Source organism: Patiria miniata, unplaced genomic scaffold, assembly GCF_015706575.1.
Source record: "Patiria miniata isolate m_02_andy unplaced genomic scaffold, ASM1570657v1 HiC_scaffold_8, whole genome shotgun sequence".
Lineage (NCBI taxonomy): Eukaryota > Metazoa > Echinodermata > Asteroidea > Valvatida > Asterinidae > Patiria > Patiria miniata.
In genome coordinates, this window is record NW_024037075.1 from 1079069 (window position 1) to 1096217 (window position 17149).

A 17149-nucleotide genomic window follows, 5' to 3' on the forward strand; every position below is an offset into this window, starting at 1 on the left:
CCCCCAAAAGTAAAACAAGTAATTTGTTTACTTCTGGATTTCAAATATTTAGCTGTGATTGCTTTGTGGTTATTTAAACAACTCAGCAAAAACCTCTCACAAGAACCAAAAAGGCAAGCAAGTGATGCCGCCCACTTCTGGATTCAGATTTTAAAGTGTTTTATTTCTCTCTCTGCCCGAACAGGTCTTCGGTGTGTTCCTGGAGACGGATCCTATGGCCAGTACCTGGTGGCCAATGAGAGTTCCCCGTCGTCGCCATCGTCACCATCATCCAATCCGGAGGAAGACAGCAACATTATCAACCAAGGTGAGTAACCAATCATCACGCAAACTTCTAGCACCTCTGATTCAATCACAAATGGATTTTAATATTAGATTTTCCAAAAACTATAGGAGATATTACCTAGTGAGAATTTTCGGTATGAGTGTTAATAAAGTATAGTGAAGTGCTTGCTCGCTCCATTTAATTTTCTCGTTAAAAGATTTTGTTCAGCTTTTGAGGTGGTGTTATCGCTTTTTTTTTTAAGGTATCCAAACCATTGGAACATCCACTCCTCAAAACGGTGTCAGCAATGCTATCAACACAGGACTGCTTCCATCAGATGGTGTAGAGGAAGGCAGTGCCCCCGACCCGTCTGGAGGGGATTCCGGAGGAACTGCTTCAACGGCCGCAACAGTCACCACCGGTTCTGATCTCGGTTTTGGCAGTCTTACTGAAGAGACGGGATTAAGCTTCATAGAGGAAGTCAGTGCTGATGAAGAAGTACCAGCGACCCAGGAAACCTCAGGGACTCCTGCAGCAATCACAACGCATGCTGTGATTTGGGGGAACTCTTCTGTTGGACCAACAGGTGCTGACCATCTGAATGGAAACAGCTCAGAACCAGCAGGTGGAAGTCTTAACGAAGCCGTCGGTAGCCTTGGAGAAGCTGTCGGTAGTTTTCAGGAAGCTGGCAGCAGTTTTGAAGAGGCTGTTGGAAGTGTAGATGAAACCGGTGGTAGCCTTGAGGAAGCTGGTGGGAGTTTCCAGGAAGCTGTGGGTAGCCTTGCTGAAGCCAGCGACAGCCTTCAGGAGGCTGGTGGGAGTTTCGAGGAAGGAGCTGGCAGCTTTGTGGAAGTTGGAGGTAGTATTGAGGATTCCAATGGAACCCTTGCACCAGTCGAAGGAGGGCTCACAACAGCCAGTGGAAGCCTTGCTGAAGCTGGTGGAAGCCTTGACGAAGCAGGCGGAAGCCTTGATGAAGCAGGCGGAAGCCTTGTTGAAGGTGGTGGAAGCCTTACCGAAGGTGGAGGGAGCCTGGCAGAAGCTGGTGGCAGCTTTGTAGAAGCTGATGGAAGCCTTGCTGAAGGCGGCGGAAGCCTCACAGAAGGTGCTGGAAGCTTTCAGGGGGATATTGGTACTACAGTAGAAACGGAGGGAAGTTTGATGGAAAGCAACGGAAGTCTTGCTGAGGCTGGCGGAAGCCTTGCAGAAGCAGGGGGAAGCTTTGGGACGGGAGGAAGCATACTTGAAACTGGAAGCCTTACAGAAGGGGATGGTAGCCTCACTGAAGCAGGTGGAAGCTTTGACGAAGCAGGAGGAAGCCTTGGGGAAGCTGCTGGGAGCAGTTTAGCAGAAGAACTACCTGGATCTGCTGGCTCCAATAATGGCACAGTAGCTCCCACAGCAGAAGGATCCCAAATGGGAGGTTCTCTAGCAGAAGGTACCAGTGATAACCAACAAGCTAGCATTCCTGGCCAGGATTATCCAGAGGCTGTGGACTCAATTGTTGAGGACACTGTACCTGTCACCGGCCAGGGTAATCAAACTGTCAGCCAACCAGGGGATACAGATGACTTCCCAGATGACGATTACTATGACGGAAATTATCCTGAAGAATACCTAGGTAAGTAAAATATATACCTAAATAAAAACAGATATTTGTTGTAAAATTCTTCTTTTTTTTTTTTTACAAAAATAATTTTGTAACAGTATAAACACTATATAACCATCACAATATTTTTCTGTAACTGTTTGAAATGTCAAGTTTGTCCAAGTCATCACTGACATCTTGTTATTTGCTACATTTCAGCACTATTTTACTTCTAACTTGTAAGTGAAACATTTCATTTTGTCGTCTTTGTATAGGTTACAGTGACCCACCAGAACAGCATCCTCCACGTAAGTTGACTTCCTGCTTTGTTTGCCATTGTCTTAGAAAAATTTACACCTTACTTCACACATTTTGAGATCACCTGGCAGGTGTTAGACCTGTTATGATTGAGAATACCCCTTTAAGAGAATTTTTGAGGACACACCTTGTGAAGTGACTGCATGGAGAGGAAAGCAGATTGTAGAAGATTAGACCACATCTGGTTCTAAGTGGAACCACTCCTGTTTTGAATTAATCACTTCTCTTGACACATCCCCGACCTTTTCCAAATTTCTACTAGTTCTATCATCTAGCGTCATCTGCTAGGACCTTAGGAACTACTAATAACTTCTCCCAACCATTCATATTTCATCGGCTCCCCTCTCTCCTACCAGCACTGCCTGACCCCAACACGGGCGACGACACAAACGGCGGTGATCCAGTGGTCAATCCGGACGTGGAGCCGACCGTCAAGGAGCACATCGTGTCCAAGTCGCTCCAGCAGCGGGTGCTGAGGCCCGAGGACACCACCACGGGACTGGGCAGCCGGGCCCTGACCATCAAGCCGGGGTTGCTGGACGAAAACAGGACCTATGCCCTGGTTGTGTCTACCCATAAGAAAGGTAAGGGCAGGCCCGTCACCAAAGGGGGGCCTGGTAGGGGCGGGCCCCCCTTGGCGAGCATTAGTCTCCCCCCCCCCCCCCCCCCTAGTTGGCACTATGGCCCTTCCTGATGCTCAGAGCTTGCGACGGACCTGGGTAAGGGACAAGGTAGTGGCTGTAGAATATGTAATCACTAAACGATACAGGTTTACTAGGTCCGGGGAGTGGGAAGCACAGTATCTGAACCCCTAGCATCAACTTTCCAGAATTTTCCGTAATTTATCAATTACTCAGTAATGGCCATAGAACACTGACTGAAAGTCAAGTTAACACTTGATCTTCTTCCCAGAGCCTGTTTTTTCCTGGAGTTATTAATTTCACTCGGGTGCTGGATAACTCCTCCCGTTTGCTACTTTCTCTCCACAGAAAATGGTGTCATGAGAATCGGAGAGGCCCAGCAGTATGTCTCAGTCAACAGAGGCCCAAGGGCAGGGCTGTGCTCCATAACGCCTGACGAGGGCAACGAGATGGACACTGTCTTCACTATCAACTGCCTGGGCTGGCAGGACGAAGTAAGAATTGACCGAAGGGTGGCATTTTGGTCACCTTAGAAAAGTCAATTTTGACATTAGGTTTTCCCTGCACTGACACGATTTTCAAAAATGTTGTGTACCCGGTGCTTTTAGAGGGTTTGATAGTCACAAGTCTGCTTAGGTAGGACTTTAACTACAACTCTCACATACTGCTTCAGATTTCTCAACCACTTTACCCTGGCAAACTAAACAATAGAGCCTGCCAGTTATGCTTTGAGAATCATTGTGTATGGATGTCTCCTTTTCTTTTTTGCCATTGAAGTAATTTACTGGTGCCTATGCAAAGCAACGGGATCGTGAATCGTAAGCCACTGACTACGGGACAATCATATTATGCACATGGCTAAATTTGTTACGTGCTTTTGAGTATGATCTAACGCATTGTCAACTGACTGGTTCACTGAGTTAAATAATATTCTTAGCTGAGACTTTCAGTGAAGCTTCACTAGGTGAGCCTTGTTTTGTTTTCATTTTTCATCAAGTATTACCCATTGCTAAGGTTATCAATATGAGGAAATTCACACAAAAAATTTCCAAAATTTCCCAGGATTCTCCGATTCAGTACGAGGTCAGTTACAGCTTGAATGAGACGGAGGATCTGACAATCCTGTACTTAGGCATGAAGCACGCCGTCAAGTTTCAGCTCCCGGCAGGCTATATAGACAACGACCATCTGGGTGAGTTGATGATCTGAAACACCCATAGGCTTCTCTTGCTCTTTTTCGGTCGTCTGCCCTCCGCTCAAAAAAGCTGTTATTTTGGGTTGCTTTTGCTCGCAAACAGATCAACCCTGCAAGTAGACTGGTTCCTACATTATTGAATCTAAAGGGGGGGGGGGCTGAAACCAGCCTGTCCTGTGAGAACAATTAAAACATGTTTATGGTAATTATTCCATAACTGCACTTGGGCTTTATACAGAGTTTTACAGATGTGCAGTCAATAATTTAATTTGCGTTAAACATTTGACGTCCAAACTTTTTGGATAACTCTGGCAAAAATTGAATTGTAATAATTTTAAAAATTCTGTCCGAAATAAAAACCAAATTTAAATTTGAAACAATGATTTCAATGAAAAATAATCTGACTAATTTCTTTTCTTCAAACTTTTAAATCATGATTTTTAACAACCCTGTTTCGAGCATCCATCTCTCTCTTACACTTTGACTACAGAATTTTATAACATAGATGGAATTAAACAATGCAATTCAATGTTGTGTTTAAAGGGCATGCTGTATAGTACCTGTAAATATTTACAATCTAACCGCTCAGTACCTTTCCACAAAATTCAAGTGTACGTCAAAGTGGCTATAGTGGATGGTCAAGGTGGGAAGACATCCGTGTGCTCCATCACCATCCAAGTACTACCCAAGATGTTCAGCTCCGGGGAGAGCGTTGAGGAATTCTTGTAAGTCATGGAAATTTCTTTCTATTTATGTTTGTGAAGTCCTAAAAATCTTTGTATCCCCTAAGCAAGTACTGTCTTCTATGGCCTTGTCCGTTCATCAGTCTTTTCACTGTATCTTTTTTTCTTTGCACATTGTGTTCACCGGGGCCAATGTCATGAAAGGAGGGAAAGTGGCACATGTTTCACTGAGCGCATATTGAAATTGCCTTGAATCAAATGACATTTATTGCGTCTGCCTGGGGCCAATTTCACGGGCTGCTAAGCATAAAAATTTGCTTAGCACAAAAAAGTCTGGCTTATAGAAAGCAGGTTACCAGCCAAAACTCCACGTGATTTTCATGCTAAGCAAACAACAGCTGAATACCAATCACAAGCAATTATGCATCACATGGAGTTTTGGCTGGTAATCTGTTTTTATAAGCAAGACTTTTTTGTGCTAAGGAACTATTTGTGCTTAGCAGTGCCTAAAATTGGCCCCTGGTCTGGAACTGTTTTAGCTTGACACGTACATTCACTGTTCAGCAACACCAAGAAATTTGGAATCTGCTCAGTCCTTGTGCCAATTTTGTGGAACTTAGGCCATGTCTGAATTACTTGGCTTACGGCTTGAAATCAAAACACAAGTATATTGAAAGTGGCTGCAGCCGCTACCATAGACACGTGTGTCATTTCAAGCCAAAGCCAAGTAGATAGGACACGGCCTTAGAAGCATACAAATCGGCTAAGCACAGTAAATATTAGCTTAGCAAAAAACAGTTTATCAGCCAAATTGTTATAGGATTTATATTACTTGTGGTTGGAAGACAGCTTTCACATTTGCCAAACACTATTTTCTGCTTTTCAGCTCAGTGACATTGGACCCGGCGGTCTTTCTAAATGCTCACATTTTACTTTATGGTGCAGTGAAAAATGCTTATTTCCTTGGTTGCAGGATCTTTTAATTTTTTCTCTCGTCACAAAATCTCCCCTAGTTTGCACAAGGGTTCAATTGATAAGTAGTCTGGCCAATCAGAGTTCTTGTTAGATAGCCCTCATGTCAGCATTGTGACAGCCACACCAAGCATGCTTCTGACAATGGCTTTGATTGGACACGTTTTTTTAAAGGCCTAGGCCTTGCACAGATAGTCCCCTTTTTAGCTTGAGGATTCCAACGCAAATCGTTTCCAACTGAATTCACAAACAATTTCAACACAAAGATATATATTTCATAACATGTTTCATAATAAACCAAGGCTTTCTGCCAAAACATACATGTACAAAACATTTTTTAAAGAAAAATATGTGTAATTACAAAAAATTCAAACATGTTTCAAACACTTAAATTGAAGACAAATTTTCATACCATGTTTTGAATGCATAACATTTTCTCGTGTTTTGGCAAAATTGTGGTAAAGTGTGAGGTGAGAACAGTACTGCATTTTTTCTTCTTGTTTTTCTTCAAAACTTGGTTTAGGTTCTGGTATTGTATGTTCTTGGCATTTTTGGATTGTCGATAATCGGTGATTTGTGGAAGTTGGTCGACTTGGCAATACCCTCTTTTGTCTTGGTGGATATCTGGCTTTGGAAACTGTGGATTTGTTGACGGTTGTTGAAAGACTGTTGCTGGATTGAATTATTTCTGGGTATACAGTGTTGTCTGACTGATGTTTACTATCAGTTATTGAACAGGATTTTTTTTTTTAGGTTACTGTGAGCGAGTTGTGTGAGTGAGAGTTGGATGATTGCAGAATTTTGCCACCAAACGGTTTAAAAAAATGTTTGCATTTGAACATGGCCTGGTTGATCAACCAAATAAAACAACAAAAACAAAAACACCAAAATGAATTTCAAACAAACTTCATACTCCTCAATACAATTATGATAAACAAAATGGGACTAAATGTATATTGAATTATTTGAATACATGCTGAAGTTGTCATGTTTTGCTCTTTTAAGAGATATAAACGTAAGAGTACATAAACACAGTATTTCACCAAGTCAACTGAAAAAAAAAAGAAATTTTAAATTTTGATTGCATTTTCACACATACAACCTCTCTAAAAAAAGTATAGAATTTACAAGTTCACCAACAGTGTACATCATGCATTGCTCTGTTAAACCCATTTCTATTTTTAATAAGGTAACTACGATTGAAAAGTACACGCAGGCAAAAATCTAATATGCGACCCTCCAGATCCAGCACATAAACAGTCTGAACTCACACGACCACATTTTTAGATACGCCTATAATACATAGAACATTGCTGAAAACTGGGGGCTCAAATACCTATAACACCCTCAGATTTTGTCTGATTCCCATATTCTATACATCGTTGGAAAGCTTATTCAATGTCCTTTCCAATGAGCGTAAAATCCAAGTTTTCAAAAATATGTCCAAGTGACTGGTCTTATGCTTAAGGGTCTCATGAAAGCTTCACCTAAATGTACATTATGGTGGCTCCTTTCTCCGTCCAGACGGTACTTTTCATCACACTGATAATGCATTTCCAGGACATCTTTTTCGGATTTCGGTATTTCGTTAATATTCACGCACCCTTTCACGCTTTCCTTCACTCCCGCAGTCGCCTCCTCGAGCTTAGACTCTTAAAGAACGACGTCATATCCCGATACAACCCAAGTAGTGGTGGCTGAAGACTTTCTCACTTCCTTCTTCAAAGACAGACCATCATGAAATACCTATTTGAAAAGAAAAAGTACCTGAGAAGATATATCAACATATTTTTGACAGCCCCCCCTAAAAAATTCACTGACATGCAAGTTTTTTTGTGGAGTTTCCATTCCCCCCCTCCCCCGGCCCCTCCCCAAGTAATCACCCCTGAACTGCTGGTTCAAGTGAAAATTTGAAATTTGCATTGCTTTCTGATCTCTGAATTTGCCATTTTTTTATATTCAATGAAAGATGAGGCCTGCTGGACCAGTTGGTTGGCTGTTAATTATGAATTAACCCACCCCCCCCCCCAATTTTGGCACTTTAGCAAAAGTGGTCGATGATAAAAATACTCCTCAAGTTTTTTCATGATGGTCTGGACTTTCATCACTTGAAAAAAAAGTATTATTTTCTTCTATCTTCAAAAGGGGTTAGAGAAAAAAAAAGCTGTACGAAACAAGAAACATAATAAAAACAGTTTCAGTAAAGTTGTTTTTATTATTGAAGAAAAGAACTTCAGGTCAAAAAAAAAAAAAATTAAAAAATAAGAAAAGCTTGAAAATTTTCTCTTATCCCACATGCATTGCAGCTTCATATTTTGTAATTGTTGTATAAAGATTTGTTGAAATTATATGTATATTACTAACTTAAATATGTTTTTATTCCTTCCCATTAATGAGTTTCCTCTTCTGATCTTTCCTGCTTTTTTATGTTACCTTTTACAAAAGTCGTCATTTTTTACAACTACGTTATAATTGTTTGTATATAAGGCAGTTACACACGTATCTTTTGTTTTAACTTCTTGTTCATTGATTAAGATTTTGTTTACAGAGTTTTGGAGGCGAAAGTTTTTTAATCCGATCATTATTTGGAAAGTTTGCTAGTTTTCGGTAAAGAAAATATCAATAATCATGTACACAAATTTTTGAGGAGACGTATAACCACATCTATTTATCTAAGATAAGTAAAGATCGTTTAAGACTAGTTTTCTAGAAAATTTGAAACCATTTTTCAAATGACGGCAAATTTTAGAAGGATTTGATGATCTGATGATGTCGCAACTTGAAAATCGTCGCAAGGAAATTTGACTTTGATCTTAAAATCTTCAAACCATATTCCAAAAATTTGAATTATATTTTAATCATAAGGGCATTTGTAAATAAAAGAACTTTTCTATACCTTGCCATGTAAATTTAAGAACTTAACTTCTGCTTGTCACTTATATAGTCTACCACTTTTTATTGATATATTACAGGGTAAAAAAGAAAGAAAGAAAGCATATCTGAATGACATGATACGTTGTTTATTAAAGTATACTCTCAGTTTTTGAGGCAAAGTCACATATTTTATAGAGTTGATAGAAAACATGATTAAAAGTACTAGGGGAGACATCAAATGAAACAAGTTAATTTTACAGAGATCTGCCTGTCTGCCAAAACAAATCTTTGTTTTGTAGAAAGATGTGTTGAGACAAATTGACCCCCGATACATATAGTATATGTGCACCAGGCCAGCACTAATTTAAAACATTTATTACCGGTGGTCGGTTTTATTGAACACATCAAAATTCTCTATTCTGAAAGAATTTCTAGGTCTCGGATAGTTTCTTCCAATCCCACACAAGATTATTGATAAATTTAAGAAACTGAACTTTTGAGGCTTTTAATACTTTTTATTCTTCAAAAAATATCTTTCCTAATTTTTTTTTTTTTTTACTATCATGTGTTCTGAAGAGATTTTTTTAAAGTGTAAAAACTAACGTCAAAGTTCTGTGAAGCTGATTTGTTGTGTTGGTATGTTGAGTGTGTGGTGAGATTGAAGAGAAAATTACTCTGCCACAAAAAAAAAACAAGTTTTAAAATTCACAAACGATGGCACTTGTTTGTTAGCCCAAAAAAATCCATACTTGAAACACTTCAGCTTTACCGTTCTTTTAATTTCTTTTTTTTCAGAGAGACTTGACAAGTTAACCAGTAGTTGTGTATTTATATCATTTTGTAGTTGTCTTAACTTCCATGGTAACTTTGGTAAAATTGTTGGATGAAATAAATAAAAATGTAGGTACAACCTGACCCTGGCGGACTCCAACCTCCTGACGATGTATGTGCAGCAGGGGGACCAGCACAACCTGAATGGTTTCATCAACATGGTGGCCTGCATTCTGAACCGCCAGCCAGCGCTCGGCCCCGGCAGCTCCGACTACGTAAGGGTGAGACGCAGAGAAAAAAACCCACATCTGTAGGAGAGCAAAACCGAATACTGAAATATATTTAAAAAAAATTATGGATCTCTGCTGTCATTTGTATCTTCAAATGAATGTCTGTGGCTGTGTGTTGAAGGGAGAGAGCTTTTACAACTCTTTGCAGTTTTCAAATTTGTTCAGTCCCTGCATGTCCATCACAAGTCCCTGCAAGTCCATCACAAATCCCTGCAAGTCCATCACAAGTCCCTGCAAGTTCCTGCAAGTCCATCACAAGTCTTCCAGTCCCAATTCAACTCACAAGCTATTCAAATGTGCTTTGACAAAGGCATTCATTTGTTATTGTTCATCCCCTGTTGCTTGTGACTGGACTTGTGAACGGATTTGTGACTGGGCTTGTGACTGGACTTGTGACTGGACTTGTGATGGACTTGTGATGGACTTGTGATGGACTTGTGACTGGACTTGTGATGGACTTGTGACTGACTTGTGATGGACTTGTGATGGACTTGTGACTGGACTTGTGACTGGACTTGTGACTGGAATTGTGATGGACTTGTGACTGACTTGTGATGGACTTGTGATGGACTTGTGACTGGACTTGCGAATTGACTTGTGACTGGACTTGTTATGGACTCGACTATATCCCTGCTATGAATTAATTCCGTTTCTTTTAGAAAAGTACAATTTCCTGGCCAGCCTTCTCTGTCTTACCGGGGGAACCTAGAACTATATACATTTTATGACTTTACCCTCTTTACAACACAAGTCCTTACAAACTTAAACCAGTTTTAAGTTGCAATTTTGTACCTCCACATTTGAAATAATGAAAGCAGGGTTGCAGTTGAGTGTTTTTTTCTTGTCCCCAATTGCAGCTGCAAAAAAAAGTTTAATTCCAAGCAAGACCAAAAATGTCCAGGAATGAGTTAAGATTTTATGCTCCCTCTCCTCCAAATTCCAAATATGCCCAGGTCGTGTGTCTCCCCCTTTTTTTTTTAAAGAAAATTAACTCTTCTGTATGATGTGGTTGGGTTGTGTGCATGAAAACTTTGAAAGCAGGATCACTTTGGAAACTATTCCCTTTCAATTTGTTTTATTTTTTTTACGTTTGATAATTAAAAGGTCACTTTCCAACCAAAAGAAAATATAAAATATATGTTTTGGTCCAGAAATTCACCTCCCTATAAATTCTGTACCAGCCTGCAGCCAGGTTTACCCTTGAATATATACAAGTTCACCGTTTGATAACTCCAGTTTCAAGATGGATTTGAGACAATTTGTTTTTCAAAACTTGACACATCTGTCCCCTTCCTCATGCTCCACAGTTGCTGTCGCTGCGCAGGCAGATCCGGTACGCCCTGGTCTCGGCTGTCCTGGAACTGCCAATGAGAGATCAGTTTGAGGTGCAGCAGAGCAGCATGGCCACCGCAGCCAGCAGCTACGTGCCACTTGAGGTATCCAAGATAGAATGAAAATATACTAAAGAATTCAAGTACAGATTTGATGTGTTTGAGTGGCAGGGTTCCCAGCCATTCTGGGAATCAGCGAAAAACAGTACTTTTCCATTTTTCCAGTCGGGGAAAACTTAGGGAAGGTCGGGAAAACACAAAAAATAAGGGAAAACCAAGTGACCCAGAAGAGAAAGGTTTTGCCCGTTTCACATCTTGCATCATGTGTCCAGGTTGTGTCCATTGATTTACAAGCTGCGGCAGCTTTTTAGACTTTTTGCAGAGTGAATTTTACACACCTCTCCAGACAATAGACCATTATCATGTTGCGGCCATCTTGATTTTGTCCCATTCATATCAACGTAACCAAAGCGAGGCTGGAGGGGAAAATAGTCTGGTTCCTTTTTTGCACAAAACAATTATCATTCAGTACTGTTATTGGATACAGGGAACATGACTGAAATGGTGACAGCATGATGAAGGTCTATAGTAATTGGCTGTGCTACATCACCGCTTGACTTTCCAGCAACCTCATTAAAATGAAAATATTTCTCGGGGAATTTTGGCAATTCAGGAAATAGCAGAGAAAAACTGGGGACATTTTATTTTCATGGAGTACTGGGAACTGTGATTGGGGAGGTCCTCCAATTTGCCCTGCACTCGCTCTGTGGGCAAATTCTCACAATGTGTGTTTTGTCCTTGACATCTCCCAGCTCCAAGTGGATACCGTCATCCTCGCCGCCTACTCCGTCAACTCTAGCATGGCCAGCGCCGTGGCCAGCGCTCGGCTCCTCAGCCAGCTGGATGTGGACATCCTGGTGGCGCTGACCAGTACCACGTCCAGCGTGGTCAGCGCTCTGGCCATGAACCATACTCAGGCCATAGGGGTCGGTCAACGCAAGGTGGCCGTCCGGAGCTCGCTGGGCGCTGTCATGGAGCTGTTACAGGTAGGTGTTGGTTAGTTGTTTTGTCTAGGGTTGGAGCAGGGTGGGGTGGTGTGGGGGGGGGGGGACTACAGTGGGGATGTCTCTGGGTTGGCTATGTCAAAGTTTTTCCTAAAAAACTCTAAGGTGGTGCGGATGGGGGAAGGGGGGATGTGTTCACTTGGGCAAGTCACAGTTTTTCCTAAGGCAACTTTTTAAAAAATCCCTCAAAAAAAAATAAAAATAAAAAGCCACAAAAACAAACAGACGGACAATACAGACAAAACAAAAAGCAACACAATTTTTAGGGAAGGATTCTCGATCTCATAAGCCGATGGCACACTTTGTGGCAATTCAGTTGTAGTGAGGGAATATTGGAAACTTGGTAGTCAAATGTACCAGAAAATATGCATAGCAAAAGAAGGCAAAACGAGATTTCATTAGCTTATATGCCAACTCTCCCTAATGGTGCATTTATTGGGGGATAAACAATGAAGTGATCCTAGTCAAATAGACGTCAAGTTTATTACAGCATCGCACGGGTTAGTTCATCCAAAATCTTGTCCCTGTATTCATTAGTTGTACGAGATGTTCCATTGCCTTATTGGAAAAGATACAGGACAACATTGTATGGGTTAGTGGGAGTAAAAGGCAGGGGAAATTGGTGGATCGGTTATTTTTGTCGTATCCAACAGACGTACCTCCAACTCCAAAAACCGGACGAGGAACCCGTCCTCATCCAGACGAGCTCCGTGGACCTGCTCGGCGCCCGGCAGACCTCACTGGCGACCGTGGACCTGACGGTGGGCACCAATGCCTTCCTCCTACCCAACGGCATGGAGCAGGTGCTTCACGCTCAGAACGGGGGCGGAGTGATCGGGACGTACATGTGCCACGACATGGCCGTGCCCTGCTGGGATGTGGACATGGTCACCTTCAAGGATAACCCTTACCTGTGGGGAGAAGGGGCCTACAAAGTAAGTCCAAAGTTGATTTATAGGTACCCCCTCACCGTCACCTCTGTGGCCAGGGTTCTACTCCCACCAGGCTCAAAAATGGATTAAAATTTTCAGTCCTTGTCTAATTCCATTGGATTTTCCAAATTTTATTCAGTTTTAACAACATTTATTTGCAATTTTTCAAAATTTACCAGTCGAAAACACATACAGTAGAGTGCTTTATTGAATTACAAATAAATTACTTTTTGACACAAAATAAAACAAAGGTACATTAGAGACGTACTCTGTAGCGCTCAACTTTCATTTGTAGGTACTTGTGATCACAGGAATCTCTTCTCAAGAAATATATAACAAACTTTGATATCTAGAAGTAACGGACCTTGTTTTTATTTCTCAAAAAAGGTGACAACGGATGTTTCCTCCCTCACTCTACACTCGTGCACCGGCCAAGAGCTGAAAGTGGAAAATCTGACCGCCGGCAAAGAAGTCGTCTTTGAAGTGGCCCACACTTGCGATTCTCTGGGGGTAAATAGCAGTGCTATTTAGATTTATGTTCATTGCAAAAAACAGTCAACCCTAGCACTGCCATGTGCTGTTTTTAATCATCTTGTGCTAATTAATAGAGAGTCAAAGCTTATCAAATTGGCTGAGAGCACCCCCTTTTGATTAGGAAATGTAATTCCTTGACCTCGCCACAAGTCATCCCTATAAACAGACTCGAGTCAACTGACAAGTTGAAACTGCGAAAAGGGCATTCCTTTTGTCTTTGTTCACTACCTGTTGCTTTGTGACTTGACTTGTGATTGCCTTGAGATTGCCTTGTGATTGCCTTGTGATTGACTTGTGATTGACTTGTGGTTGACTTGGGATTGACTTGTGATGACTTGTGATTGACTTGGGATTGACTTGTGATGACTTGTGATTGACTTGTGATTGACTTGTGATTGACTTGTGATTGACTTGTGATTGACTTGTGGTTGACTTGTGATTGACTTGTGATTGACTTGTGACTGACTTGGGATTGACTTGGGATTGACTTGGGATTGACTTGGGATTGACTTGTGATTGACTTGTGACTGATTTATGATTGACTTGTGATTTGACTTATAAATAACAGGTGAAAGACTTGTGATTGGCTTGAAATTGACCTATGATTGGCTTATGATTGTTGATTTGACTTATGATCGACCTGTGATTTTACTTACAATTGACTTATGATTGATTTGTGATTTGACTTGTGATTGACACACGATTGACTTGCGAGGACTATACCAGTTGAATAAATTCCAACCTCACTAAAACTTACCTGGAATGAAAGTTGTGGTACACATTTTGAGATGAAAATATTTGATCGTTTTATTGTTACATCTGAGTAACATCGAACCAAGTAATAACTGAAGCTTTCCAAACCTACAAAGTCGCTCAAGTTCTTCACTTAAAACTTTAGAGTAGTATTACAGTCAGCAAAAGTAGATTGATTTATAGAGATAAGTTAATTATTAGAAGGAAAAAAAATCTGGTTTTTCTGAATGACAGGATTCTCTGATGTGCAACCTGACCATTGATAAGGCCAACATGAACGTGCATGAGTTCGTCGTCTTGCAGGAGAACATCGGCCAGACGTTTCAGATCATGGCCCGGCTGGCCCCGGAGACCAGACGCACGTTTCCTGTCAAGCTCATCATGAGGTCTGTGGTCAAGCCCCTGTATCTATTCAGATTGGTTCAGGGATGTAGTTGAGTCTATCACCAGTCCTCCAGTCTCAATTGACTCGGTCTGCCCAGTATCTTCAGTTGTGAATTGAGGATTGCGCAAATACGAATGGCTGAGCTGTTAAAAAATCCGGATTTTTTTCTTCAAGAGAGGGTGAAAGTGTTACTTAAACAGACACAGAGACAAAAGTCTGAAAGAGTACAGAACGGGTTTTTGTAATATATTTCAGGAATTTGGGGATTCTTTTTCAAGTAATATGTGAGTACTTTAATAACATCAGCCAAATGGAAGAAGTTGTTAAAGGAAATATATATATACAACATGTGCAAACATCAAAAAACAAAACTACCAAATTATTATGAAATCCTGACTGGACTGTTAGTGAATGACAGTCTAAAGCATCCTGTATAATAATGGCACCCGGTGGGCTGTCATTTTCAAGAAAAGAGGTATTTTTGTATCAATTTCCAACGCTGGTCGACCGACCAGCATTGGAAAAAAATGGCTTTTTTTCAAATACTGCCCCCAATGTACCATATTTAGTTAGTCCGCATTGTGTTTGGAGTATATTTTCATCTCTCGATGAATGTAAAAAAGTTTCAAATTATCGACAAATTTGCTTTTTCTTCTCATTCCTTCCCTTGTGCTTCTCCTTTCGCACGTCTTTTCCTCTCCCTTTTCCTGTGCTTTTCCTTTTTCCTACTTCTTGCCTTTTCCTCTTTTTCCTGTTTTTTTCCCGTACAGGTATGGTGCCCAGCCTACACCCACTGCTTACGACAGTTCCTGGATGTATGAAAACGAAGACGAAGACCTGGTCATATTCCTGCCTCCAAATACTTTCAATGGTAACACATCTCCAGCTTGTAAATGGACTCTTTGCACCCCCAAAATCTTCCTGCCTCTTTATTCCCTGTACCGCCCAAAACCACCAAAGCACTCAAGGGTGTTGTGGATTCATTAAAAAGGGGCCGAACCTGTGTTCACAGGAACAGAGTGCCTATCTGCCTTTCAAAGCAATTGGGCCAGACTCGAGTCCATGTAATGCTGCTGTTGGGGGATCACCACACCTCCTCCACAGCGAGTCTGTTACCTTTCCAGCATTGAATAGTGCCGGTGTGGTATGAAAATCCGACTCCTATGAAAATCGGACCCCTTTTCCCTATTGGTTAATCCGTCACATGTGACAGGTCACTCTCCCATATTGATCTTAAAAATAGCATATTATCGTACTTGGGCATGCGCAATACTACCAATGAGTCCATATTTCATGGAGTCTGATGTTCACGCTACACCGGTACCCATTTAACACCTGGGTTAAGAGGATTCATTAGGGAATAAATACAATGTAATACAATGTAGTACAATGTAATACAATGTAATACAATGTAATACAATGTAGTACAATGTAATAAAAATGTATTACATTGTAGTACAGGTGCTAATTTGAATTGATCCCTTCGCAGCTACTGGTACCTACTACATAGCCCTCATCAATGCCGAGTACGGCGAGAGCAGCTATGGACAGGATGAGGTCAGCCAGCGGCAGTACCTGATCCGACTCTGGTGGGGAGAGTGCCTGTACTGGAACACGGAAAACGGTGAGGATTCCATTTTCTGTAATGGGAAAGGAATCAAAGGCCACGTTCAAATTACTGGTTAAGGCTGGCATTAATACACATGGTCTATGGGAAATGGCTACTGATGTGGCCATTGGCGCATGTGTAAAATGCAAGCTGTAGTAATTTGGACACCTACATTGTAATTATGGCTTGGTTTTAGCATACGTGACCTGCCATAGCATAATGAGGACTACTCCCTCCCCCCCCCCCCAGCTTTGACTTTTTGAGTTATATACACCATGTTTAAGAGCAACTCGTTGGTTATCAATGATACCAATTTTATTTCTGTTGCTCAATTTATTCTAGAGATATGCCTTCAAAAATCATCGATTTCTCCACTTTTGGGGGTAACGTAATTTTTTTTCACAACAAAAATACACAGTGTGAATCTTGGATACCTTGGCTTCTCCAAATTGCAAAAAAAAAAAAAAAAAAAAATATTTTGAATTGATTTTTGACACATATGTACATACGACTTTAGGTGCCATTTTCCCGAAACAAGGTTCTTGGGGGCATTCCTCATTTTGCCACAGTAGGTCACAAGTAGGGAGTTGATTTGGTCCCATCTGGACTTCCCATAACCACCACAGCACTCTGTGTTTTTGTAGACTCGTCAGTGACTAAACACAATGTAGGAGACACATATGTGCTTATCGGTTTAATAAAGAGATCAGCTTTCATAGGAGCCCATATTTCATATGACACTGTCTTTGTTCCTTCAGAAGCCTGGGTGGGAGATGGCTGCTCGGTGATGCACTCCTCCACCTACGAGCTGACCCGCTGTCGGTGCAACCACCTGACCACCTTCGGGGTCACTTTCCTACCCATCTCCATCATCTTGGATATCGTCAGCTTGGCAGTTTTCGACACGTGAGTTGTTCTGTATGCTTTCATCTGTTTTCCAGTAA

The 17149-nt window shown here is 41.2% G+C and overlaps 1 protein-coding gene across 2 annotated transcripts in view; it reads left to right on the forward strand.

Annotated features, from left to right (window-relative positions):
* LOC119719100 (polycystic kidney disease protein 1-like 1) overlaps positions 1-17149 on the forward strand; it is an 85744-nt gene that overhangs the window by 35594 nt on the left and 33001 nt on the right. The window contains exons 23-38 of one of the 2 annotated variants that reach the window (XM_038188415.1): positions 185-307; positions 528-1886; positions 2129-2161; positions 2528-2755; positions 3161-3306; positions 3875-4004; positions 4618-4732; positions 9441-9588; positions 10905-11033; positions 11741-11974; positions 12646-12927; positions 13312-13434; positions 14446-14597; positions 15367-15467; positions 16086-16220; positions 16964-17111. In XM_038188415.1, coding sequence (XP_038044343.1) covers positions 185-307; positions 528-1886; positions 2129-2161; positions 2528-2755; positions 3161-3306; positions 3875-4004; positions 4618-4732; positions 9441-9588; positions 10905-11033; positions 11741-11974; positions 12646-12927; positions 13312-13434; positions 14446-14597; positions 15367-15467; positions 16086-16220; positions 16964-17111 — 3586 coding nt within the window. The remainder of the gene's footprint in view (positions 1-184; positions 308-527; positions 1887-2128; positions 2162-2527; positions 2756-3160; positions 3307-3874; positions 4005-4617; positions 4733-9440; positions 9589-10904; positions 11034-11740; positions 11975-12645; positions 12928-13311; positions 13435-14445; positions 14598-15366; positions 15468-16085; positions 16221-16963; positions 17112-17149) is intronic. The other variant, XM_038188416.1, reaches the window with a different exon arrangement.